This window comes from Muscardinus avellanarius (assembly GCF_963383645.1).
Source record: "Muscardinus avellanarius genome assembly, chromosome: 9".
Taxonomy (NCBI): domain Eukaryota; kingdom Metazoa; phylum Chordata; class Mammalia; order Rodentia; family Gliridae; genus Muscardinus; species Muscardinus avellanarius.
The window spans coordinates 27,118,115-27,145,818 of record NC_137795.1 but is presented as its reverse complement, the minus strand read 5'-3'; the positions used below and the strand labels follow the sequence as shown (position 1 = coordinate 27,145,818).

The window sequence follows — 27,704 nt, the reverse complement described above, 5'->3', positions numbered from 1 at the left end:
TTAAGTACATTGTGTGTTTTAGAGATTTTCCTCTTCCCCGCTCCTTTCTCTTCCTTTAGGTTGCCTTGTTTGCTCCTCTATAGGATTTCCTTTTTCATCTAGAGTTCCTCCTATGACCCATTTCTCTCTAACTCTCACATATTAGGGAAAGCATCTGCTTTCTTATTTTTTGTGACTGACTAATCTCACTTAGCATAATGTCCTCCAGTTCCATCCATTTCCCTGAAAATGATGTAATTGAGTTTTTTAAATTGCTGAGTAAAATTCCATTGTGTACATATCCCACAGTTTTGTAATCCAGTCATCTGTTGATGGACATCTTGGCTGGTTCCATACTTTGGCTATGGTGAATTGTGCAGCTATGAACATAGATACACATGCATTAGTTTGGTAGTTTGGTTTCCTTCCTTTTGGGTAGATACCCAGAAGTGGTATTGCTGGATCAAATGGTAGATTTGTTCCCATTCTTCTGAGGATTCTCCATACTGTTTTCCAAAATGGTTGCACTAATTTGCAATCCCACCAACAATGTCTTAGAGTTCCCACTTCTCCACATCCTCGCCAGCATCCGTTGTTGTTTGTGTTTTGAATGATTGGCATTCTAGTTGGAGTTAGGTGAAATCTCAGGGTAGTTTTGATTTGCATCTCTCTGATTGCCAGTGATGTTGAGCATTTTTTCATGCGTTTATTGGCCATTTGAATTTCTTCTTTTGTGAAGTGTCTATTTAGTTCATTTGCCCATTTTGTTATTGGATGCTTTGTTTTCTTAGTGTTGAGTTTCTTGAGTTCTCTGTATATTCTAGATATTAGTCCTCTATCAGTGGTGTAGGTGGCAAAAATCTTCTCCCATTCTGTTGGCTCTCGATTGAGGTTCTTGATAGTTTCCTTTGCTGAACAGAAGCTCTTCAGTTTCATGCAATCCCACGTATTGATTCACCTTTTAATTTGTTGTGTCTTTGGGGTCTTGTTGAGAAAGTGTTTATCAGTGCCTATGTGTTGCAGTGTTGGACCTATGCCCTTTTCAAGGAGCTTCAAGGTCTCTGGTTTGATTTCCAAGTCTTTGATCCATCTTGAATTGACATTTGTACAGGGCAAGAAAGTGGGATTAATTTCCGATTTTCTGCATATGGTTAATTATGAATGCATGAATGCATTCTAGTTTTATTATGTGTTTTAAATTACTGGGCAAATTCTAGCATGGTATTGGGATAGCATGGTATGATAAGGAATGTGATTTATTGAAAGTATACATTAAAAAAGTTATTTTTGCAAACTATGCACTATTATGCCTAATTTACCTATTTGACTATATTTTCGTGATTGTAATTCCATATTTATTTCATATGTAAGCAGTTTTAATAGGGTCTGTTTCCAACAGAGTTAAATGAATGACTATTTTTAAGAACTGGTATTCCTAAAAAGTTTTAAGATCTTAAATTTCTAAAATTGAAATGTGAAATTAAGATGTTAATATATTTGTATTCCTTCTCATTAATACGGAATTCTAAGAATTACAGATATCCATCAAATTATGTACCCTAACCCAACCATACCATACTATTCCCTGAGTGTGAGCCATAAGATTACTCATGTTGTTGAATCTTTAACCCTTAGTTGTAGGACTAATGAGCAATTAGATTTTACTTGTGAAAGTCAAATAGATACTACTAAATGAATACTTTCAAAATATTTATTGGAAAGAAATTATTTCTAACAAATCTGTCTTTGTGTACTTGTTTTGATGAAATTATAAGCTTCTGCACATTGACTGACATTAAAAAATCATTCTTCAGGTCACCACTGTTTTGGTCCAAAACCTTTGTCTATCATAAGCAACTAAAACAATGCAGTGCTCATCTAAGGGCCAAAGCTAGGTTGAAGAAAATCTGAAAATTTGGGTCATTATGCATCCAGGGAAAGAAGCCACTTGACCAGATAAACCCTGAAGTGGTATACTGATTGCCAGGCAGTAAATGTACATTATTTTATCACTCCCCCTTACTGATCCTGAAAAGCAAGTTACATTTCCCTTTTTCCATTTTGGAAAGAAGGAACCTGAAGCTTAGATGATAGAGCCTGTCATACATCTGGCCAGAGGCAGAATATGATTCTAAACTAGGTTGACCTGTACTGAAACCTTACCCCATGACCTTACCCCATTCTGTGCCACTAGGAAAAAAATCTTTTATTGCTCAAATTTAGCTCATCTTGGACCACTCTGTAGATGAGTGCTATTCTACTTTATAATAGCAGTGATGTTAATGTTACTGTCCTAATGTTACGGTCCCATCACTGGGTTCCTATGGTCCTAGTTAAGGACATTGCTGGTGCTTGGTAACAGTGCCATGTGTAGGAACACACATCATCCTGTAATCTGGATATCCCCACCATTTTATGGTAGATGAAAATCAGTGCTGGAGGCATCCCAGACTTGGCCTTCCTTGGGTAGTTTGATGCCTCACAGATGTGGAATGGCCATATCTGATGTTGCAGCCGAATACCAACATGTTCTCCTGGTCAGTATGAGTTCTACTGCCTTGGGAGGCAGATGTGTGGCCACGGGAGCCTTTGAACTGGCATCTCTCCATTTAGAAATGACAGATAAAATTATTGCCCTTAGACTTCTAGGTCTAGATCTATGAGTTTTGGCAAGGCACTGCAAATCCGGAAGATCATTTGCTAAGGACTCACAAATTATGAACTTTCAAGTATCACAGATAATTTGGACGGGGAAATCACATTGGAGTGTTACACCATTGAATCTGTTGGCATTTTACATTGAATAACTTCACAGTTATATATGCATAGCTACTATGAGAATAACAAACTGTCAGATTAGGAATCCAAGATGATGAGTTGTGGTTACTTTGGCTCAGTCAAAATGTCATGTTAACGCCAGATCTTATTTATTCACGATTTCATGACCCTTGATGTGGCTGACAGCGCCTTCTTTCTTTCAACACCCTCCTCTCCAGTCCCCTGTGGTGTGAGTTCCTAGTTGTGCTCCTCTTCACCACCCCTTCCATCTTCTTTTTGTTTTTCCTCTGCCTCTTCATCTGCCAGGGACTATCTGGTGCTCTCTTCATTTGCATAACCCACAAGTGTCCTAATCCACTCCCACAGTACCAACAGCCCAGATCTACAAGCATAGCCCAGATCTACGGCTGAGCTTCAGACCCCTCTATCTGCCCACTGTAGAGAATATTCCACAGGCGTCCCATTCAGTCACTTCCATGCTGAGTTCATTTTCTTCTTCCCAAACATGCTTCTCCTTCCACTGTCACCTAACTTGAGGCATGGTATCAATGCTCATTACTGGCAGGAAGGCGCCCTGTGAAGAGTTGATTCAACACTAGGTCTGTGTGTGCACTCGTGTGTGTGCAAACCCCTAATTGCCTCAGGTGCAAAGCAAGTCACATTCCTAATTAAAGTGGGAGTGAGTGGGAGGAGAACTGCAGCAAAATTGGAGGTTGCAGGCAATGTAATGGGGCCAGAGATGCTCATCTCCAGATGATTAGAGCCAGCAATACAACAGGCTGTGTCTGCCAAACAGGGAGCTTTTCTGAATGATACTAGAAGGGTGGACTTGAAATGAAATTTCTACATTTTAAAATGTTGATAATTAAACTTAAAACAATGTGGATGAACAAACTTTACTTGGTGGGCTGTTATTTTGCAATCTTTGACCCATACTGATGATAACTACTTTTAGTCTTAAACTATTCATTAAAAAAAAACCATATTGAACTTCCACTGTTTCTAAGTCTGATTTATCTAGTAACTACTATTTGTATAAAAATTCCCAAGGCTGTGTTTCTTCATCTTCACACTAATATGTGTACTGCAAACTAACCAAGTGGATAGCAAACTTTCAAGTGAGCCCAGAGTGCTTTCTTGTCAGTCAAACTAGAAACCACTAATGAGAAAAGTGGCTCAGTCTGTGAACTATTCATGAGAACCCACTGCTCCCTGCGACGCTTGATGATGTTAAATCTGGTGTTGAATGTGTAAATGGTGCACTCCACGAGGCCGGGCTTCTCTTGGAGATTGGTGTTGGATCTGTTGACTCTTGTGTTCCTTTGCCAAAATACACCTTGGCTCCGGTATAATTCTGCCAATTTCTAGAACACTTGGTTCTATCCCATGAAATAGAGGATATACATTTTTCATGTAATTTATTTTAGTAATTTCAAATTTGTAAGATTTCTTTTAAAATGCTACCGAGAATGGTGAAACTTTTATGAAGTAGTTGCTTCAGCATCCAATTTATTTGCATAATTTGGTTTGTTTGCACAGATTTGAGAACATTCATATAGAAAAAACCACTTGTAATGAACTTCCAACTTTGTAACTTTCACAATTTTGACTAAAACCCTGCCTAAGAGAGTCAACTTTCTCCAGCATCAGGAATGTGTGTACAATTTTACCATGTCTTCTGTATACAAAGCAGTAAGAATGTTAAAGGGGGTGATGAAAAGATTACATTGGGAAGAAAAGTGAAATCACTGCACATAGTGCAAATCCAAAAGTGATTTCCCTGCACATAGATGTTTGCACATTGGTTGGGTGGGTACATGGTGTTACTTTGGTCTAATAAACAGAGATTTTAAAATAAACTTTTGATATCACTTATTCACAAGCAGAAAGCTTCTGTAGTTGCTAGTGGTGGTAATGTTTGTTTAACCATGTCTCTCCCTGTGATCTCATGATTTTCTTCCACTGAGTATAGATGGCGAGAGTGGCCTTATTATGTGGTCTACAGAAAAACAAAGTAACACAAGGTGGTGTCTCCAGTGTGTTAGCCTCTGGTGTATAACTCAGACAATTGTGTGTTTTAATCCTATTGTAGAGCTTTAAAAATACTGAAGTATATATAAAAGTAAATTATTATTAGTATAATGTCTGATACCCAAACTACATGCTCAAGACTATTATTCCTGGGGCCCTCTGTCAGTAGGCCTGGTTAAGTCAGTAGTTTCATGGTGCGGGCCGAGGGTAAGAATCTACTCACCGATGAGGTACATGCCAATCCAGTCTCCGGCATCCACTTCCTCCTTGATGTCCCAGTGGATCACCAGGTCCTGCGAGTGCCCGATGGAGTAGTAGGAGCTGCTGACCATGAGGGTGGAGCGGCTGTCGGAGGTGACCAGGTCAGTGTCGCTGGTGGAGCGGGGGATGGTGACTCCATCGTGGGGGCCACTCCTGATATCCATATTGTGGAACTGGTCAGGGTTGTAGCTGTAGCGAAGCGGCTCCTTGCACCGGCGTCGGTTCTGAGAGTTTCGAGATGGAGACGCCATGGCGGCCAGGCCTAAAAACCTGTTCTGGTACAGATTCTGTGGGGGTGAAGAGACAGAGAGCAGGGTCAGCACCTGCCAGCGGCTCAGCCACTGTGTTCACAAAAAACGAAGATGTGTTGAGGGACATGGGCTGTGGAGGAGCTGCCCTCCTGGGAGATCTCTAACACCACCTACAGCATCTTCTTTCAGGGCTGTAGCTTTGGGTTCACGCCAGGACAAGAACAAAGATGACAACACACCAAGGCACCTGCGTTACCATGCTCTGCTGGAGCCTCTGCCTCGCCCAGAGCCCTTTATCCTACTTGACACCAGAAACACTGGTATGCATGTAGAATGCCCTGAAAATGTGACTGTCCCCAAACAAAGTGTCATTACTTGAGTTCTCCAACATTCATTCAATTAGTCTAATTTTCCTTTTTTTTGGGGGGGGTAAATGTGATTATCATCATTGAATGTTTCAGTGGTACCAGCAGCGTGTAAGTACCTATATAGATACAGAACAGAATTAGAAGTGGTCCCTGCTGGGTGAGATGGCCATTCTTCCTCCATTTACTACCCTTTCACTCTACAGAGTGTCTCTGGACTGACATTTCTATTAAGGAGTTCAGACATCCTAGTAATCCTCTTCAAACACAATTTTCAATAAAATTCAACCTCAGAGGACTGTCTCCCTCAGAGTCGATGTTATTGCAGAAAGCATTGCAGCTGATGAAACAATGCATGCTTTTCTTCTTTTATAATGCTTACAGAATTGAACACTTAAAATGAGCTGAGCTGATGCAGCACAAAAACTTGGAAGGGCGCTACATAGAACTTATATGAGAAATTTGTTTTTTTTGAAACAAGCAAGGGTGATTCTGACTTTAGCAAAGAATGCTAAAATTGGAATTTAAAGGTACAGTCTTGCAATTCCTAGCTATAAAAGTACATGCTGTTCTACAACTAATAACAATTTTGTTTCCAAGAAGAGAAAATGCAAGCCCAAAAAAGTTTAGATTCCAGGTACTGTAATATATTATGTACAGATTAGATTTCTAGCTGGGCATCCCTAGACAACTTAATCTTTTTGGGCCTCAGATTCTTTATCTGTAAATGGGTTGTTGTCAGAAATTAACAAATTAGTGCAGATAAAGTTCTTAGTGTAGGCTTAGTATAGTAAGAGCTCAATACAAGCTGGGTATAGTGGTGCACACCTCTAATCCCATTACTTGGGAGGCTGAGACAGGAGGATCACAAACTCAAGGCCAGCCTTGGCAACTTAATGAGACTCTATGTCAACATAATAAATCAAACAGGGTTTGGGATGTAGCTTAAAAGCAGGAAAATCCTGGGTTCAATCCTTAGTACTACAACGCGCGCGCGCACACACACACACACACACACACACACACACACACCTCAATAAATTAAAATTTACTACTTAAAATAGCACTAGTATTGTCTCTCTCTTTCTCCTCACACTTAAATTTATTTTGCATGGACGCTACATGTTGCTCCTGGTCATGCCCCTTCAGGTATCCTGAAAAAAACAATTCCCAGTGTACATTATAAAGCTGTTCTATATTTCAAGTTTCAAGATATATAACTTTACAAACCATTATTTGTAAAGTTGGTGATTGGATAGGATATTTTTGCATTAGTGTTAAGAAGGTTGAGAAAGTTTTTATTTATGTGGCTTAAATTAGGGCCTCAGAACTATTATATAGATTATTTTTCTTTGTTGAAGATAAAAATTCGGTTGTTGTATTTTTACCAGAATTCTTTGGAAAAATAAGCAGTTCTCTTAAAACTGGAAAATTATACCAGAGATCACCATCCACATGAAGAGGAGAAAGGTGTAGGAAGAAATATTAGTGAAGAAAAATTTTTGTCCATAATTCCTGGATTGAAATAATGGCATTTGCCTGGAATAAGAAGGATAGCTTCAGGGATGTTACTGGAAATCCATGCACTCCTCCCCACCCTGTTGGAATATAAGGCATTATTTAAGTTTTATAAACACATGATGTAAAAACTGGCTCTAATATTCACCCATTCATACTCTCCGGCAGGATTTGGACTTCTGCTTCAAGCACATACCCCAGCACTGACCAGGCTACAGCCTCTTCTAGCGCCCTTCCCTATGCCAAGGGAGCAGGGCTTTGTGCTCTGTGATCTCCAGCACGTCAGTCCCCTGCACGGATCGCACTGGTTTACTGTTAGCTGGCCTGTCTGTGTCCACTCCTGAGATGTGAGTTTTTTTTAAATTCCCTGTGAATTTTTTAATTAAGACAACTTATTTTATTCATTTATGTCCCTTCTTGTACCAGGAAAGGTTGAAGTGATTTATAAAATAGGTAAAATGTAGAAAAACATGATAATCTAGTTGTAGCTGGTACAGAGAAGATAATAATAATGACGAAAAGCTACGTAGGATGGAGGCTCCCATAAAACGGCATTCCAACATGTCTTTAGAAGGTATCTTGTGGATTTACAACAGCCACTTCCTTTTACTTTTAATTTCCCAACATTTATTGATATATAATTGACAAAACCCTATGATTTTAAGGAGTATTATGTGATTTTTAGGATACATATATCATTTTACACACACACATATATCTTTTGAGAAATGATTGCCACTATCAAGTTAAACACCCCTTTCACCTCACATCGTTATCCCTTTCAAGTTTCATTTTGTTTTATGATGAGAGCATTTAAGCAAATGTCAGTTGTTGCTTCCTAAATGCAGCAGGTGGATAGCACTGATGGCCCCACGTGCAATTCCTTTGTGGTCCCCTATTTCCCAGGCATTCACAAACGTTCCCATTACATACTGTAGACTCATCCAGTTGGAAGAAGCTATTTAATCATTCTCCTCCACATCTGAACCATGGGATATAGAAGATCTGTTCTTACTTTTAAATAGCCTTGGATAAAGACTACTCCTATCTTACAGTGGTTCCAGTGTTTTACAACCCTGTAATTCTTCCTCATCTCTAAGGAGAATCTCGTCTTGCAGAGGACCTCTTTTCTCTTTCCTCTCTGAGAAAAGGAGAGGTGTCTCTTCCCATTCTCTGTATCAAAAGGAATTAATAAATGTCACTAAATTGATCTCAGCTTTTTCTCCGCCACACCAAATAATTCAAGTATCTTTTGCCATCTCGCCTTTGGTGATAACAAACAACTATGACACTAATCAGAGGATTGTAAGAACACAATCAATAACATTATGATCAAGGGTCACTAGTTATGGGCTATGTTAAACCCAGATTTTAACTAACTCTTGAGAAAGTGAAGCCAATGAAAATAATCTAAACACACTGTGCAAAGAGCCCCACTTTATAATCAGTAAAAGTCTATATGTTGGATTTTTCTATTTACAGAAGAAGATACACCAGTATTTTGCTTACTTGTTTTTCTTTCAAACTTAAAAGTATCATAATTGGGGAAATGTTTTGAATTAAAAGATGTTTTATTGGTTTATTGCTTTTTAAATCTTGGGACAGGCCTTGTGTGTTGGATGTGGTTTACAAAATTTCTATGCAGTAGGGCATATTAGCAGAAAAGGTCTTGAAAGCAGAAAATCATCACTTGTAGGGCAAGAACATGTAATTATGCATGAATTTTTTTAAGAATGCAGGGAGACAAAAGATTCCATTCTATCAGTTTCTATCTGACACAGTCTTACTGGCATTGCTGTTTTATAATATGACTGTGGCGAGTGCTTTCTCACACATGAAAAGAAAACAGACCAGTGCATATCTAAAATAGAACATAATTCTTAAAAGCTTCCCCACACTAAAAAATAAAAAATCATAAGTGAAAAATGCAGGCCCTGAAGAAAACTTCACTAAAGTGTATAAGATACAGTTATAGAAACTGGTGTTACTTAGTTGGAAGAAAAACCATAATACTTCTGAGTCCAAGAAGAATTTATTTTGATCATGTAGATGCCTAGAGCTTATTTTAACCTGTACTCAGCTGTAGTTATACCACCAGAGAGGTAATGGAAATAAAAAAAATTTCAAAACTCATCTATTTCCAAAAAGAATTTCATAAAATTTACAATAAAAGAAACTTATAATGGAATAGGAAAATATAGCCAGACAGAAACAGCAATAAGAAAGAAGATAATAATAATCATGAGTAGGAGCATGATCATAATTTCTTTTTTTTGTTTTCTTTTTTTTTATTGGTACACTGTATTCATACATCATAGTAGGATACATACTTTTGTAGACATACATGCACACTTTTCCCAGTCAGCCCCCACCCAATCCCCACCCCATTCTCTCCCTATCCCTCCCTCCCATGCTTGGCTTAGTAGTTGACATCTAGTATTATGGCAATTTATCTAAAATTAAAAATGATAATCTCACATAACAGTTTCATTTGTCTGATACCAAGCTTTTGATGACTTAAAGATAACATTTCAATATTTCTTTTTGCTTTCTTTCTTACCAGAGAATCTATTTTTTCTATTTTTTAGGTGAAACTATCATATATTTATATATTTATTTTTCAGAAAAAAATCTATCCTAATATGGAATATGGAGTCTAGGTACCCAAAACGATCTTGAAAAAGAACAAAGCTAGAAGATATATATTTTCTGATTTCAAACCATATAAAGCTACAATAATTGAAACAGTGTAGTACTATTCTAAAGGCAGATATATAAACCATTGGAGTTAAATAAAAGCCTAGAGCTAAATTCTTCCCTATATTGTCAAGTTATTTTTGACAAGGTTTCCACGAACATTTGGTGGTGGAAATGATAATCTTTTAACTAAATATTGTTAAAAAATAATAATTACATGGAAAAGAATAAAATTGGACCCTTACCTAATCCCATATACAAATATTAACTCAAAATAGATAATAGACCTAAATATAAATCTTAAGACTATAAACTTTTAGGAGAAAATCTGGGTCATTAAACCTCACAACATTGAAATTGGCAGTGATTACTTGGTTATGATTTCAATGGCACAGGCAACAGAGGAGTATACAGACTCCCTAAAAAATAAAAAAAAATTGTATATCCAAAGACAATGTAAACAGAGTTAACAGTTACTAATAGAATGGGATAAAATATTTCCAATTGCTATATCTGAAGGTATATTAATATTCCAACTAGAAATCCTAAAAATTAACAACAATAAAGGCAAACAATACCATTTAGAGATAGGTAAAAGACTAACATAAATAATGAATCTCCACAGATAACCAATCTTAATTGTCTGTTGGATGGAAACTCTTGTTTCTCTGGTTCTGGTGTGTGTTACCTATTTCTTCTTTGTAGTTAATCTCTTTGAGTATTTTCTCTAGTGCTGGTTTTGAAGACATAAATTCCTTCAGTTTCTGTTTGTCATGGAAGCTTCTTATTTTTCCATCTAATTTGATAGAAAGTTTTGCTGGGTAGGAAATTTTTGGCTGGAAGTTGTTTTCTTTCAGAGTTTGGAATATGTTACTCCAAGCCCTTCTGGCTCTCATGACTTGGTTTGGGAAGTCTGGAGTGATTCTAATTGGTTTGCCTCTGAATGTCACTTGGCCCTTTGTTTTTGTTGCCTTTAAGATTCTCAGCTTGGCTTCCACATTGGTCATTTTGACAATTATGTGGCGTGGGGATCCTCTTCTCCGATCCTGTCTAAAGGGAGTTCTATAAGTTTCCTGGACCTGTGTATGAACCTCTTGCTCTATGTTTGGAAAATTTTCTGCTATTACTTCCTTGAAGATATTGTTGATCCCTTTGGTTTCACTTTCTTTTCCCTCCTCTATTCCAATTATTCTTAGGTTAGCTCTCTTAAAATGGGCCCATATTTCTTCAATATCAGATTCCTGCTGTTGGATATTTTTTTCTAGATTAGAAACTATGCGTTCATTTTTGGAATGATCATCTTCTAAGAGCGAGATTCTGTTCTCCATGTGGTCTAATCGGTTGTTTGTGCTTTGAATTGAGGCCTTTATTTCATTAATTGCATCCTTTATCTTTTTTTGGCTCTCTCTGAGTTCTTTTCGAAGCACCTCTATTATTTCTACAGTTATTTTCCTGATTTGATCTTCTAGAAATCTCTGATTTTCTGTTTTATCTGGTTCTGATGTTGTGGGGTTGTGAGCATTCATTGCTCCAGTATTATTCCTCTTTCCCATGATTTCGGATGTTTGTGCCTTCTCTGGGTTCTTCCCTTGGGTCACTATGACTTCCCTTAAGGTGTTCTGGATCTCGAGTCAGTAGTATCTCGGACCCCACTACTCCTTTACTGGGTTGTAGCACAGAGTCTCCGACCCAGAGAGTCGATAGAGGCTGCTTTAGACTGTGGGGGGTGCCAGGTTGCACATTCTCCTATGGTGTGATATCTCTGCCACCGCCCCTCCCCCACTGGGTCAAGTCCCAGGGAGTACAGTACTGGGATTTCTCCTCTGTGGCCCGCAATTTGACTCACTGTTCTTGAGTACGCAGATGTAGCTGTACTGGCCTCGCTGACTTCACTGCTGCTGCCGCCGGTGGCAATATGGCGCCGCTGCTACGCCCTCGGCTGTGGGGCTGGCGTTTTTCTTCTTGATTTTGATTTCTACTCTGAATCCCTGCAGCGTGTGCTGAGCTTGGCCACTGGGAGCTTTAGATGCTCTCTGCGCGGAGAAATCCCGCCTGGCTGTTCCGCAGTGGCTCACCTCGGCTTGCTGTAGCCGTCCAGTGAATTCGCCGGTGCCTCCGGCAGTATGGCGCTGCTGCTGCGTCTGCCGCGTCCTCGGGCGCGAGGCCGGTGTATCTCCTCTGTGGCTCTGTTCTCAGTCCGCTTTCTCTCTGGAGCCTGGTGATTTTTTGTTTCACTGGTGATGGTGTTTTCTGGCTATGAAAGGTGCTGATTTTGTGGTAATGGAGATTTGTTGTTAGCGGGGCTCTTAAGCCCCGCTTTTCTCGGTCGCCATTTTCCCGGAAGTCCATGATCATAATTTCTAAGCAGGAGATTTCACATGTTATCTCATTAAACCACTATTTCTAGGTTGGTGGGAATCCCATCTCAGAATAGTTAATAAAAATTCTCAAGGTCAGACACCTTGTAACAGGAAACGGCTATTTGAGCCTGATGTGTGATTATAAGTGGGCCTTTGTGTGTGTGTTGGGGGGAGTGGTACTGGGATGGAACCCATGAGCCCTATTTTTTAATTTTATTTTAATTGGAAATAGGATCTCCCTAAGTTAAGGCTGTCTGTAAAGCTGGGATCCTCATCTCTCAGCCTACCAAGTACCCAACTACTGGGATTATAGGTGGGAGCTGCTACACCTGGCTTTTTAAAAAAATCACAGATAGAGTGGCTCTAATTGAGACTCAGATACTTCTTTGGGCTTCTTGGTAGCCAAGAAGTTAAAAGGAAAGAGTTTTTATGATCAGAGTACTGGAATGTTTTTTTCTTTAATTCCTTAACAAAATGCTTGATTTTAGACTTTTTGTAAGGAGCAACATGCAATATGGTGAATAATATCTTAAGAGACTTTTCTAAAAAGTCACAAATGTAGTGGTAGGTTGTTGGTACAAGCTTTTGAATAAACATGAGGTCATGCTCTGAAGAGAGTTTATTAGGGGCTCAACGAGAGTGTTGAGCTGCGCTATCTCCTCACCACATTCAACTGTCTACTGGCTTAGTCTAAGTCTTACACTCTAAAGCTCCTGCTCCCAACTCTGCCTGTTCTCAACCCCACATCTTCGTCTCTGGCTTTGATGCACCAGCAGAGCCTGAATGACAGGTCCTGCCTACAGTTGTCATCCTTGCTGACTTATTTCTCATCAGTGTCCCGCTCCTAGAAGGCAGGCGCCAAGACAGCTGGCCCTGAATCAGTTCCTTTATGTCTGCATTTCCAGTTGCCTAGCAGAAATGCAGATGTTGAGCCAGGTATGATAGTGCATGTCTGCAATCCCTGTACTTGGGAGGCTGAGACTGGAGTAACGTAGGTTCAAAGCCAGCCTTGTCAACTTAGTGAGACTCTGTTTCCAAATAAAAAATAAAATAGGGCTGGGGGTGTAGCTCAGATGTAGAATAAGCCTGGGTTCAATCTCCAATATCACACACACACACACACACACACACACACACACAGTAGATGATGCTTAGTGAATATTTTATTGAATGAACGAATGAGTGAATGAATGAATGAATGATGTGTGGGCTGGAGCATACCTGTCTTCCATGTTGCAGAGCCATGGCAGGATGCTCTGCTCCTTGAGCTTAGGAACCACTCTATGAGGTTATTTTGTGTTCAGAACAAGGCTTGGAGCCCAGAAATCCTAAGCCCCAGGTTCCTGAATTGCACCCATATGGATCAGGTGCCAAATGGCAGGACCAGAAGAACCCCCAGAGGCAGTGCAGGAGAAGCAGAGGTGGCCCGAGCTGCATGGCACACACAGCTTTATCCCAAACTCCTCTCATTGTGAGGCTCCACTGCTACTGACAGGCTAAAAGCAGAAACCTCCTCTTCAACCTGATGGCCTGTCCTTCTAGGCAGAATCACAAGATAATACAAAAATCATGTGCCCACACATTTCCTCTGAGTCACCACTATTAAGGGAAACAAAATTTCAAGCTAGAAAGAAATGAGTCCATCTTTTTGGGAGTTGACTTATTACCTGTCAACTATAAAAAAGTTTTAGGAATAAAATACTGCCCTGAGTCCCCTTCTCCATCTAATTTCCTGAGGGTTGAGTTGTCATAGTGCATTTTGTGTTGCTATAATAAAATATTGGAGGCTGGATACTTTATAAGTAAAGAGCTTTATTTAGTTCACGATTCTTGTAGCTAGTCCAAGCAACACGAGGGCCGATCCACAAGATGATTCTCCAGATGGCCCAGATGGGAAGGGCAGTGGCAGATGAGAGCCATGTGTGTGGAGTGGCCTCGCCTCCTAATAACCAGCTCTCTCAAGAACTGAACTAATCAGTTTCTTGAGACCCAACCTACTTTACAAGACCAGGATTAATCCATTCATGAGGGTGGAGGCCCCATGGCTTAATTACTTTCCATAGGGTCCGACCTCTCAAAGGTTCTACCATGTCAACCCCACCACATGGAGGACTACGCTTCCAGGATACAGACCTTTGGGAGACAAACTGCATTCAAACTGTAGGACAAGCCCAACCTATGCATTTGTTTCTCTGCTTGGAAACTGCTGTGTGTGAGGGGGTGGTGGGACTGAGGTGGGCATGGGCAGCTGTGCGGGGCCCCTGGCCCTCCCAGGTGTTGGAACTCTCCCGAGGAGGAAAGTAAGAGATGGCTGCCACACTACCATCTGTATCTAACTCTTCAGCTCTCAGCACCCATTCCTGAAACTTGGGCCTCAGATTGTGCTTTCAGCCTCCAGGCCATGTGTTGCAAAGGTTTTCTTTTGCATTGACCATTGTGTAGAAGAACATCACAGAATTACACATGAACTGAATTGTGTTGGCTTCTTTTCTTTAAAAAGGAAACAAAACCCACACATTGCTGGCTCAGTGGAAACATTAGGTGAAGAAAATGCTAATAAGCAAATTGAGCAAAATCAGAAAATATTCATGAAGGGATTCATGATTTAAAGCCAAGGGATTTGTTAAAATGATAGCCAGGTGTGTTATTTTAGGAACACATGAAACCTTCTCATTAATGAAAAGAATTGAACAATGTGGTTAAGAGATCTGAAGATCTTCCTGTCCTCCCTGGAGCCCCGCTGATGGTGACTTGGGAAGCCTTTGCTCCTTGTGCCTAGAAGCTGCTCTCACTTACACATGAGCGAGAAGCAGGAGGCCGGTTGGGCCCCGTTGGGCACGATGTACTTTTTGCTGTTTTGGTGAAGCCTGGGAATTTCTTAGTGCAGCTCTGGTTGCTTAGATGATTGGAGGTGTTAACAGTGGAGTTGTTGGCATCTGGGCAGTGTGTGTGGCCAGAGTTATGAGCAGGGGACTGTGGGTACAAAAAAGGGAGGAAGGACAGAGGCTAGAGGATCTCCCCATGCTCTTTCGAGGAAAATTCCTTCTACCTTGAACCTCCTGTGATCTACATGGAAGGAAAAGGCCATGAAAAGTGCTATTGCTGGGTATGTGCATGTTTGCACTGTGTAACAGGCAGATAGAGAAGCAATGTGTACAGATGTGGTGGGGGGCCTATTTTTTTCTTCTCAACATTTTTTTCCTTCAGGAGGGCACTCACCTGAACCTGGTGATACATACAGAAAACCATTGTGATGCGCCAGCGGTGCCAGGCACCTTGTCCAGGGACCCTGCCAACAACACGGGAGCCTCTCAGTGTGAGATGGGTAGTGGAGCCGGCAGCAAGTAGACTGCGTCCTGCTCCCAGGATGTCCCCTCTGATCCCGAGTCCTGCAGGAGTGGACGGTGCTGAGAGGAATGACTCTGTCACTTCCCATGATCGAGACACCACCACCTGCTTGGCTACAGTCTCTGCTCCAAAAACCAACCAATAAAACTATGAATCACAAAGAATCCCAGAGTGAGAGTCAAGGGGGTGTCCCTGTCCAGCCTTTCTCCTCTTATTCCTTAGGAAGCTAAGACACTGAGAAGGAGCAGTTACCTTCCCCGATCACACAGCAACTCAGTGGCAGGGCCACGACTGGGCCTCGAGCCTCCTTGAGGCCTTTTAGCTACCCCAGCCATTCTCCAAGCTGCTTCTCATGGGAGGGAACAATCGGGCCTGCAGGTATGAGCCACAGTGCATTCCCTCCCTCGACCAGAGCATGCTCAGATGTGCCTGACAGTAGGCAATGCGGCCGGCACCTGACACATCTAAGAAGTGCACCTGGCCAGGATTTCCAATGAGGTGCATGTCTGCATACAAGTTGAAGTTAATCCTAGAAAATAAGTTATTATTTACTGTGAAGGTTCAAGGTGCTATATAGATTCTTTCTTAAAATTTAATAGTAGGGTGGATTTTTAACTTAGTCCTGTTTTTGGTTTTCTTCTTCATTCCTCCAGTTTTCTCCATTCCTTTCATTTGGCAAATGCTTTTGTATTTTGATACGTATTAGACATAGTGCCAACCATCAACATGGTAACAGAAATGACTAAAACAGTGCTACACAACGGTGTTGTGCGGGGGTGGGGGGGCAGACAAGTCAACACTCAGCCAGGACACAGTGATGAGGGAAATGATTGGAATGGTGGGCAAGGCCCCGTGGGAGGGAAAGAAGTGCTGAGGACACCTTCCCAGATGGGGAGCATTGCAGCCATACTTTGAAGAAGGAAGAGAAAAGTCACAGCTGGGCAAGAGCAGAGGGCGTCCTGATCCAAGCAAAAGAACTCCACGTGGAAAGACACAGTGTTGGAGGCAGCTGGAAGTATGTTATGTGAAGAGGGTCCCACACAAAGGAAAAAGGATTTCTTTCTTTGGAGAGTAGAGAGATCTTAAACCTGAGAAATGATATAAAATGTTCAACCTAGACACAGCATACTCTGTCAACAGGAGCACAGCAAAGGGCACAGCGCATGATCAATGTGGAGATTCCATCCCACATCTCTCGTGAGGGCCAGGGCTGTATGCAGGGAGCTCCATCAAGCAGGCGGTCCCTAAGTTTTTTTTTTGTGGTACTTGGGGTGGAACCCAGGGGCTTTTCTACCTCCGGGCTATACTCCCAGACCTATTTCATACTTTATTTGGAAACAGGGTCTCACTAAGTTGCTGAGAGCCTCACTCAGTAGCTGAGGCTGGCTTTGAACCTGTGTGATCCTCCTGTCTCAGCCTCCCAAGTGCTGGGATTACAAGCGTGCGCCACCACGCCTGGCCTTGGTCCTTAAGTTTAAAGCCACATGTCCAACCCAGTTGTGAAGTATCACGGTAGGAGGTAGAGAGCGAAGTAATGAGGAGTGACTTGGGTCTTTGAAGGGCATTGTAAAAGAAGGGTCAGTCGAGAGTCCCCTTCTTGGAGCACCACAGCTGACATCAAATGCAGTCTCTATTTACTGGGCTTTCGTGGGTGTTGCATTCACCCACAATATTGCAGTGAGTTTAGCACCACAAAGTGCGTGCTAAGCCAAACACAACTGTGCCTGATTTTCATTATTGGGGACTTAGCTTCACTTAAGAGCAGAGCCTCAGAATACTTTGCTCATCAAAGCTATTCAGGAGAAGTAAATTTTCAGGATATTTGCATCCTTCATTTTCAAAGCTTGACTCAAAACTGTGGACAGAATTAGACTGACTTTCTGGAACATATTGTATTTTAATCTTATCTTGCCATAGTATGTGGTACAACATTTATCTTTGATGGTTATCTAGCAAAGTAGTGTTTGCCAAGAATGCAGTAGGATAAATTAATATGCACATGCGAGTACAAACTGCACGAGGAATCATGTCAGGTTTGTACACTCCCAATACACTTCCATCATTGGGAGTGTCTAACTTGGCAGAAGGTGTGATGGGCTGGAGAATAATACAAGAGCGACTCATTTCAGTCTGGAATAACAAAGGAGTTTAGAGGAACATAGGGGACAGGGGAATAGCCACTTGCTGCCCCATGAGGAAGAAAGAAAGCTTTAGGGAGAAGCAGAGAAGGTATATTTAGGCAGAAGGAACGTGTATAAAGGCACCGAGTCTGAAAGACTGCCCTGGCATGTTGAGGGAACAGGAGGACCAGTGTCTGAAGCCGAGGGTGCATTGGGCGGGACAGTGGGCAAGCTGAGTCAGAAGGCTGTGTGTCCATGGGAGGGAGACAGGCACTTCTTTTGTGGATAGGGAAAGATCTAGATGGGCCTCCCTTTCATTGTCATTTCCACATGCTCAGGGGCTGAGTATCTTCCTTCAGGAACAACTTGGCAGAAGCTTCTGCTGAAGCACCAGAAATGTCTGAGCAGGTGCATGGGTACTGCAGAGCTCATCTATGTCTGCTTTCTCAGATCACCTGTCAGACCAGAAGACAATCCCATCTTGGACCACAGCTCTAACAAGGTTCCAGGTGCCTTAGTAACACGAGCCACGGTGCCTGTCCTCAGCACACAGCGGGGCTGATCCAGGAGCAGCAGCATTGTCCTTTGTGATTAAAGTGTCCCACATGAACTTAGGCGTTTCTGATATAAATTCAGCATTAATACCTGAGACTGTTTTTGGAAGGCAGCTTAGAGCAATGATGAAGAGTGAAACATAAATAGCAGTTGGCGGTATAGAGACATCTGGTATCTCTCTTCTATGTTTCATACTTGTCCCTCTCCTTCCCCTGCAAAGCGTCAAAGCCAATTCCTATCAAAGAGGGGTCACCAGCAACACGTTCCCTCTCAAGTTCCTTCCCTCTCATCACTTTGCCCACTCCAGTGATATTTCTAGCCCGTGGTATCAATGCCAATTCTAGCTGCCACTCCTCTTAGCCTTGCCAGGCGGTACCACTCAGCACCCAGGCTATAATAGGAGAGCCAGCAGAGATGGTTTAAATTGAGAGACTTCTGTTGGAAAAAGAAAATAAAAAGGAACTGGTGCTATTTTTTAAAAGTAGGCCTATCTTTAGAGATTTGGGATAAAATGGGACAGTTGAAAGGATAAGGAGAAAAATCATCCCTCTAGCATCTCTATCAAGCTCTTAACATACCAGAAGAGAGAAATGACAAAGAATGGATTTTTAAGTGAGTCAAAGCTAAAGGGACCAGCTTCTTAACAGTGTGAGAGCTCTTTATGGAAAATTCCAACAGCTTCAAGATAGCCCTGTGGTCAAAACAAGCAAATCAAGTGGCTTAGATGGATGCCACATTACTTTTCTAATCAATTATTCATGGAAATGATATAAGGAAGCAAAAATTCTATTTTAAAAACAAAAAAAATATATAGGAGTTGTTATTCAGCTTTGACAGCATTGGAGAAATTTACTAAGATTATGATGGAAGTATATTGGGAGTGTCCAAACCACTCCTCAGCGCAGATTTTTGCTTGGTTCTAAAGAACATTAAAGGGAAGGAAACACCAATTGCTACCTTTCAGGCAGGTCTTACATGACACTGATGAAATTCTTTAACATATTTAACAGAAAGTCCCTTCTGATATTTTTCATACCACTAGGCTTTTTTCTTTCTTTCTTTTCTTTTTTCTTTTTGGTGGTACTGGGGTTCCTGGAAGCCCTTCAACCTCCAGGCTACACTCCCAGACCTATTTTTACATTTTTATTGGGAAACAGGGTCTCCTAAGCCAGCACGCACGGCTGGCTTCGAACCTGTGTGATCCTCCTTTCTCTGCCTCCCAAGCGTGGGGATTACAAGCGTGTGTCACCACGCCCGGTCGACTTTTTTATTTTTTCAAAGCTAAAGAAAAGGAACAATCAATCGAGTCAACCTGGAACCTGTGAACTCAGGGACAAAGCTATAGTCTGCTACGGGATTTTAGACAGCATTTTCAGTTTTAAAGGCTAGAGAAAAGGAATAGTTTCAGGGAGTTCATTTCTATTGCTTAGATGCCTGTGGCCATTACTTGAGCTTGTTTATTATACACAAAAGATACAGTTGCTACAGGGAATGTCTAAGTCCCAGGACTTCACAGACCAATTCCCAGCTGGGAGTTCTTGCTCAATAGTATAGTATAGGTTTATATTAAATTCAGTGAAAATACAGTTTAAGTGGGGCTATCGTTTCGACTTTCTGTGGCAATCAACAGAAGGCAAGCTAGATGATTATTATCTTACTAAGACATTTTTCACTTGTAAGCTGAATTTTAGATCCCACTGGTCTCAATGATATGGTAATGTATTCAGGGACACTCACTACCATTTCAATTAGTTACAAGACAGGCTGCCTATATCCAGACAAATAGACTCAGAAGTCTCAAGGATCTGGATATTTTAGAATTATTTTTCATTTGAGGCTGGAGTTAATTATTCAGATAACATCTCTAATTTTCCATTTACTTTGTGTGTAGAAAACAGCAGACATTAAAGTTTCCTTTCCTTCCAGAAAACGACTGCCATAAAAGAAGTCATGAGATATATCAGACACAGCTCTCACGTCTTGGGAAGTGGTACCAACCGAGGCTTTCTCATCACAATGAGTACCTGGGTTGCCTCTCAAACTGCTTGTTAGGTTTTTTTTTTTTTTTTTTTTTTTGTAAAGCCCCAAGAGAGAATGGTACTAAAAGAAAAATGAGAAAATGAAAGTAATTTGGGGTTTTGAAAGGCTGTTCAAGAGGAAACATTAGTGCGGAGGAAGCAAAAGCCACAGGTAAATGCTAATGAGTCTTAAGTGCCCATATCCAAGACATTGGCTTTGTTCTTTACAAAGGACAAGCCTCATCCCCTCTAGTCATCAGAAGACAAAGAGCTCCACGTCAGGGCCTCAATCGCGATCTACGGCTGGAGCTGGCATCTTGTTACTGCTTTATTAGTATTACTCCAAGGTAGTTAGAACCACATGCCGGGATGGTATTAAACTGTTAAGGGCACGTTTCCCAGCCAGTGTTCATGTATTTATTCATTCTGTCAACAAATGCACATGCCAAACATTGGAAATTGAACTGGAGTACAAATGATGGCATTTGTTCTAGATAATAAGAACATGCTTCAGTGAAAAATTAGGAACAGCCCAAGACATTCTATGGAGAAAAAAACTCCGTATGTCCAGTTGCCAAAGTAAGCTTATTAGAAAAAATCCTGAAAGAGAACAGGTTGGATATTCCTGATAGGGAGAAGGGTCTACTCCTTACCCAAACATAAAAATCCCAGGACACATACTGATCATAATCCCAAAAGGTGCAATGCCAAATGTGATGATCTCTATTGTTGAAATCCCCAAAGATCAAAATCCTGAAAGTCTAAAATCCTCAAAAATCACAACCACAAAATATTAAAACCCTAGATGCCAAAGTCCTGAAAGCTGAAATCCCTCAAACCACAATTCTCATTGAAAATAAAAGGCTATCCAAGGGGGGGGGGGTGTAAAAAAAGAAATGCTGGGGGTAGGATTTTTGGTTGTATGCAGGACCATTGCATTATATTAGATGGAACTAATATAAAGAATCTGTTTACAGGATTATTTTGGGTTTTTTCTTGGAGGGTATTTCTAGAGTGAGCCGGAGTGGACCAGTGGAGAAGATCCACCCTCACTGGGGCAGGCACCTTCCAATTAGCTGGTAGAGCACATACAGAAGCCCGACTGAACTCTCAGGGCTGGGAGAGTTCTCTTCTGCTGTCTTAAACACCAGAACTCCAGGCTCATCAGACTTTGGACTCCAGGATTTACACCAAGAGTGCTCCCTCTCCTTCTCCGTGTCAATGTCCTTAGGCTTTCAGACTTGGACCGAAAGTTACTTATGGGCTTGCCTGTTTCTGAGGCCTCCAGACTTGGACTGAGCCATCGGTATCCTAGGCTCTCCAGGAGGTAAAAATTGTGTAAGCACATCATAAATTTATACAGGACTTTATATAAAAGATTTTACAAATTTATACAGGAGGTATAAATTGTGCAAACAATTTTAGAGAGTTCAAACTCTTTTTATGACTTCTTTTTTGCAAAGTTGACTCCAAGTACATTCTTACAATGTTGGTTTTCTTTGTAAGCAGTGTATTTGTGTATAAAAGCATGTTGAAATCCCTCAGTGAATGAAAAGATGTCCTTTTTATACATCTGACTTGTGAAAGGTGAAATTTCTTACAAAGTTGGCTCTTTGAAGGAATACACATGCAGTAGTGATCCATCTAGTTTGTGACTAATCTTGTCAAACGACTTTTGTATTTTATCATGGTATTTTTCATAATGCCAGTACACAATTACTACCCATGGTGATCTGCATTTGTACATTTTGCTTTTTGACCTCTTTCTTTATGAATATGATTCATCTACTCATAATTGTTATACTAGTCTAACTGTGGTTAGTATACTTGAGGCTTTCTGCTTGCAAAAACATGTAATTATTGCCTATTTTACTGTAAAGTGGACCACAAGGTGTTTTCTCAGCTTTTATATGCTTCTCAAATAAATTTCCTTTAAAATATAAACAAATGTCTTTTTTTGTGTGTGCAGGTCTGGGGATAGAACCCAGGGTCATACGACCTCTGAGCTACACACTCTGCCCTATTTTTTATTCTTTATTTTGAAACAGGGTCTCACTAAATTGTGGATGGCTTCACTAAGTAGCTGAGGCTATCCACAAACTATGATCCTCTGGTCTCAGCCTCCCGAAAGCTGGGATTACCAGCGTGCGCCACCACATCTGGTTAACAAATGTCTTTTAAAGCATTTTAAAAATTATTTTTCCAGCAGGGCATGGTGGCGCGTGCTTGTAATCCCTGCATTTGGGAGGTGGAGACAGGAGGATCTCGCAGGTTCGAAGCCAGCCTCTCTGGCTGAAGAGACCCTGTTTCCAAATAAAATATTAAAAAATAGGTCTGGGAGTATAGCCTGGAGATAGAAGGGTTCCATCCCCAGTACCACCAAAAAATATATATATATATTTTCTAGAATTATATTTTTGTGATTTTGATCTTTCAAAATTTTAGTTTTTAGAAATTTTGATCTTAGAAATTTCAGCATTTTAATCATAAGAGAAAAAAAGGAAGAAATTTAAAATTGTTTATAATCAAATAATATCACATGAGAAATAAGGATCACATGAGAAATAAAAGAAGAAATTAAAAAATGTTTCAAATCAAATGAAAATGGTGATACAACTTACCAAATCACTGGGATACTATGAAGGTGATTTTAAGAGAAAAATTTATAGCATTGGGGGACCACAATAAAATAAAACAAGCAGAAGTATTCCAAATATGCAACCTAATGATGTACCTCAAGGTCCTAAAAAAACTAGAATGGACCCTAAAGCCAGTGAAAGGCATGACTTAATTAAAATTAGAGCCCAAATTATGAAAGACAATATTTTTAAAACCACAAAGAAGCAATCCATCAAAAAGTTGGTTTTTCTTTTCTTTGAGAAGATAAGAAAGATTGAAAAACTCTTAACCAATCTAACCAAAAGAAAGAGAAGCCAGGGATGGTGGTTCATGCAAGTGTAATTGTGACCAATAGTGAGACCTGTCCAAACTTCAACTGACTGAATAAAATAAGACCTGAACTTATCTGAGAATGGTTGCTACAGCTACAAAGTTAGAACTGGGATAGAGATTGAGGAGCTAAGGTGCCAATAGGGTAAATAAGCCTCCTTTCTTTGAGTTTATATAAGGTTTCTTCCAATGGATCTGGAAAGAGCTGAATTTCTTATATATTTATTGTGGTGGTAATGGGGACTGAAACCAGGAGAATTCTACCTCTGAGCTATACTCCATTCTTATTTTATGTTTTTCTTTGAAACAGGGTCTCACTAAGTTGCTGGAGGCCTTGCAAAGTCGCTGAGGCTGGCCACAAACCTGTAATCCTCTTGTCTCAACCTCCCAGTATTTGGATTATAGGGTTTAGGTTCTAGGTCAAACCTGTGCTTAGTCCTTAGTGGTGAATTTCAGGTGATGTAGCATGAAATACGATTGGTTTCTATTCTGTTTTGACTTTGTGATCCTGGTTATTAAGTGGTCTTTAGTCATTCTTATAACAATACCTCCACTTTGGCCACTTGTTTTTTTTTTTTTTTTTTGTAGTACTGGGGTTCCTGGAAGCTCTTTCACCTATGGGCTACACTCCCAGACCTATTTTATTTTTGGAAACAGGGTCTCTTAAGCCAGCACAGCTGGCTTCTAACCTGCGCGATCCTCCTGTCTCCGCCTCCCAAGCGCGGGGATTACAAGCCTGCACCACCACGCCCGGCTTGGCCACTTGTTTTTGAGGCTGATTCCCTGGGATTTCATGAGACAGAGGAGCGAGTACTTGCTTTGGACCTGTGCAAACACTGGTTGTGCAACTTATCAGAAATGTTCTGTTAGATAGCCTCTCTGTGCCTCAATTTCACCATGTGAATATACATCTGGATAGTTTTGGGGGGGATTCAGTACATACCACCCCGATATGTGATGGTCAGAGAGCAGAATATATAACCCCCAAATATGTCTTTTGGCATAAAGATTATTTTAGGCTATTTAATTGAGAATCTGAAGATGTAGGAGAAGCTCTGGGATCTCCACTTGTAAGAGTGTCTCCCTCTCTGCGCTTGGAAGATGGTGGGTATGTGTGTCTTAATCTCTAGAGACCCAATTAATGAATAAGGTGTGGACTTCATCCGTATAACAGATATTTCCTTTGTTTAAGGCACCCTTCCTGCTATTTTATCTTACACAGGCATTCTTTGTTTTAAAGAAAATGGTTTTCAAGCAACTCTTTGGAATCTACTTTAGAAATTTGCTCTTTCCCTGGGTTTTCTCCCAGGTATACAAGAGGCATATATGTTACTAAACTTCTATTTGTTTTTTGTTTCCTGTCAATCTGTCTTTTGTTAGAGGAAATTCCAGCTAATAATTAATGAAGTGTGGAGAAAAAAAAATTACTCTTTCTCCTCAGAGTCTAAACAACTGGAAGAATTGAGGAGCTGGCCCACGAGGCTCTTGGCAACGGCTCATGTCGCTATTATGAGTATTTTCCATACAGGGTCTTCTCTTAATATAAACCTCATCCCTGCCCCTCTGAGATGGGAGCCCTGCCTTTTCAGCAATTCTCTATACATTAAGAACAGCTCGAAACTTAGTCCAACCATCAGCTGTCAGATCTCCACTGCTATAGTTTGAATGTTCCCTCAAACCCATCTGTTAAAGGCTTGCTTCCCAGACTGTGCCAGTACTGGAAAGTGCTAGAACCTTTAGAGGTGAAACCTACTGAGAAAACACTGGGTGACTGGGGCCACGCCCTTGAAGGGCATGTTGGGGCCCCAGCCCTTTCTGGTTTCTCTGCTTCCCAGATGCCACGAGATGAGCAGCTTTGCGGCGCATGTGCCCCCACCATGACATGCAGCCTTGCCACAGGCACAAAGGCAGCGGGCCAAGTGACTTTGTGCTGACACCTCTGAAACTGTGAGGCAAAATAAACCTTTTTCCTCCTTATAAGTTGTTTACTTCAGGTATTTTGTTACAGTGGCAGAAATCTAACAAATCTTCTAGGACAATGGCCAGCCTGACTCCTAAAACATCACCTTCCTGAGTCCCTCTGCTGGCACACCCATTGCTTACACATTGCTGGGCTTCGTGGATACTCTCTGATGTGGGAATATCACTTGCTACCTGTCACTTGAGCTATGGGTGTTCTGACCTCTTTTCAGCCTCCAAGGGACCACCTGTGGCCTGGTTGACCCTATACATACTGGATCCACTAATGCTGATTTAATCACAGTCTCAACATCTTCATTCCTCCTCTTCTACTCAGTCCACGATCCCCTGGATTCCAAGTTGTCATTCTGACAGGTGGAAACACCATAGAAATCTCAAAAAGAGGCTAGAACTTACTCTAAAAGGGGTAGAGTGGCCATTGCATATAGGAATAAAATTAGAAAGTACTAAAGGCTACACTTTATTCTTTCACTGAGCACATATCTGTTGAATGCTTGCCACCAGCCAGTCACTGTTGTAGACAATGAGATACATTGGCGAATTAAAGAGACAAAAGGCCCAGTCATTGTGAAGCTCACACTTCACTGCACGTAGGATACCTGGGTGCTGACTTAACTGGAATGTGAGGATAAGGCTATAGAGGTAGACTTGGGTCATGTTTAGAGAGTAATTGTTGTCAGGAAGAGAAATTTATCTTTGGGATTAATTATCTCTAAAGGGTAAAAACAAACAATTGCACATTTACCAGGCAAGAAACAGGATAAAAATGGACTTTTAGAAAAACAAGTCTGAATAAAGAGGCTAGGTAACAACAAAACTTCTGTTTCAACTTACGAGAGCCTTTCCCACCTATTATGCCACATACCTGCTCATGGTTCTAGGAGACAGATCATAGCCCCATGCAAAGGAAGGACCTGGTGCTGACGGAGGGAATAGCTTGGGGTCCCAGAGATAATGAACAACAAAGCACTTGTCGAGCCTGTCTTGCAGTGCCTCGTCTTCTAGTGTTTGCATTTTCTTTACCAACAAAAATGGTATTTACTACACATACACGCACACACACACGCACACACACGCACACATGCACACACGTACACACGCACGCACACACACACACGTACACACATGCACACATGCACGCACACACACACACGCACGTACACACACTGCATGTTTTTCTCTAAGCAGAAGCCTCAACTTGAAAACCTAGAATATGTTATTGTGACGTTCACAGAAAAATGTTGAAAGGAAGGAATTGCTTCAGAATGTCCCCCCAAATACACACTGTCCCCTTTGCTCCCCTTTGTGCCCCAAGATTCTGACAGCATCTTCTGGTTGCATCTGATTTTTGAGGGCAACCTTCACTGCAGTGTGTCCAGCAAATCTGCTTCCTCTCCTTCTTGAGACAGTTCAGTCCTCGTGGTTTAGAGTGTGTGTGTGTGTGTGTGTGTGTGTGTGTGTGTGTGTGTGTGAGAGAGAGAGAGAGAGAGAGAGAGAGAGAGAGAGAGAGAGAAGTTGATAATATAACACCTAGTGAAAAAAGACCTAGGGAATATATCTCCCCTCTATAAGATGCAGAAAACTGTATGATTGGTGCTGGTATGGTCCCCCCAAACATATGTACATCTTTGAAGATATCGAATATGCATCTCAAGCACACCTCTAAAAACAAATTCTGAGGCATCCCAGTCCTAAATCCTCTCTTCGCCATCTCAGTAGGCGGTAAGTCCCTTCTTTCAGGCGCTCAGGTTGAATGCCTACAGGCAGCCTTGAGGCTTCCTCTCAAACCTCAGCTCTAATTCATCCATTGCCAAAATGTAACGTCTGAACCCAGACGACGTTAGCTTCAAAATCTGCTCAGCTTCTCCTCTTTCCCTGCTGTCTTCCTAACCTCATCCACCAGGTTGTCTTCTCTGGACTAATGAGTTTTCCTCCTTCTATCATATTGCATCATATCACATCATATCACTTCATATTCTTGTCCCATGTAGAAGCCAGAGCAACTTTTAAACAACCGACCTTCGATCATAAGTTAACAGTTTATGATAGTCCAAGTCACTGTGATTAAAATACCTGAATGAACAACTTAGAGGAGGAAAGCTTTATTGGGGTTCACAGTTTCAGAGGTTTCGGTCCACAGGGCTGGCTTCAAAGCTTAAATGGTGGTGGCAGTGGCAGGGTGCATGGAAGGACACTGCTCTCGGGGCTTGAGGGTCAGAAGTAGACACCTGGGAGAGGGGCAAGGGACACGACCCCAGGGCCCTACCTCCTCCAGGCACACCCTACCTGCCTACATTACCGTCCAATAAATCCAGTAATCAATCCATGGATCACCCACCAGAACCCTTGTGACTCAATTATTTCACCTCTTAACATCTTCACATCGCCAATATGAGAGCTTTCTAGGGAGGCATCCATATTCAAACCCTAACAGATCAGCTTCTGCCAAACCCTCCATAATTTGCTGCTCACACAGTGTAAATCCAAGGCCTTT

The 27,704-nt window shown here is 41.2% G+C and overlaps 1 protein-coding gene across 2 annotated transcripts in view; it reads right to left on the bottom strand.

Moving 5' to 3' along the window:
* HECW1 (HECT, C2 and WW domain containing E3 ubiquitin protein ligase 1) overlaps positions 1-27,704 on the bottom strand; it is a gene marked incomplete at its 3' end in the record, with an annotated part of 445,939 nt that overhangs the window by 236,878 nt on the left and 181,357 nt on the right. For both annotated transcript variants that reach the window (XM_080701622.1, XM_080701623.1), the window contains exon 2: positions 5,012-5,336. In XM_080701622.1, coding sequence (XP_080557748.1) covers positions 5,012-5,336 — 325 coding nt within the window. The remainder of the gene's footprint in view (positions 1-5,011; positions 5,337-27,704) is intronic.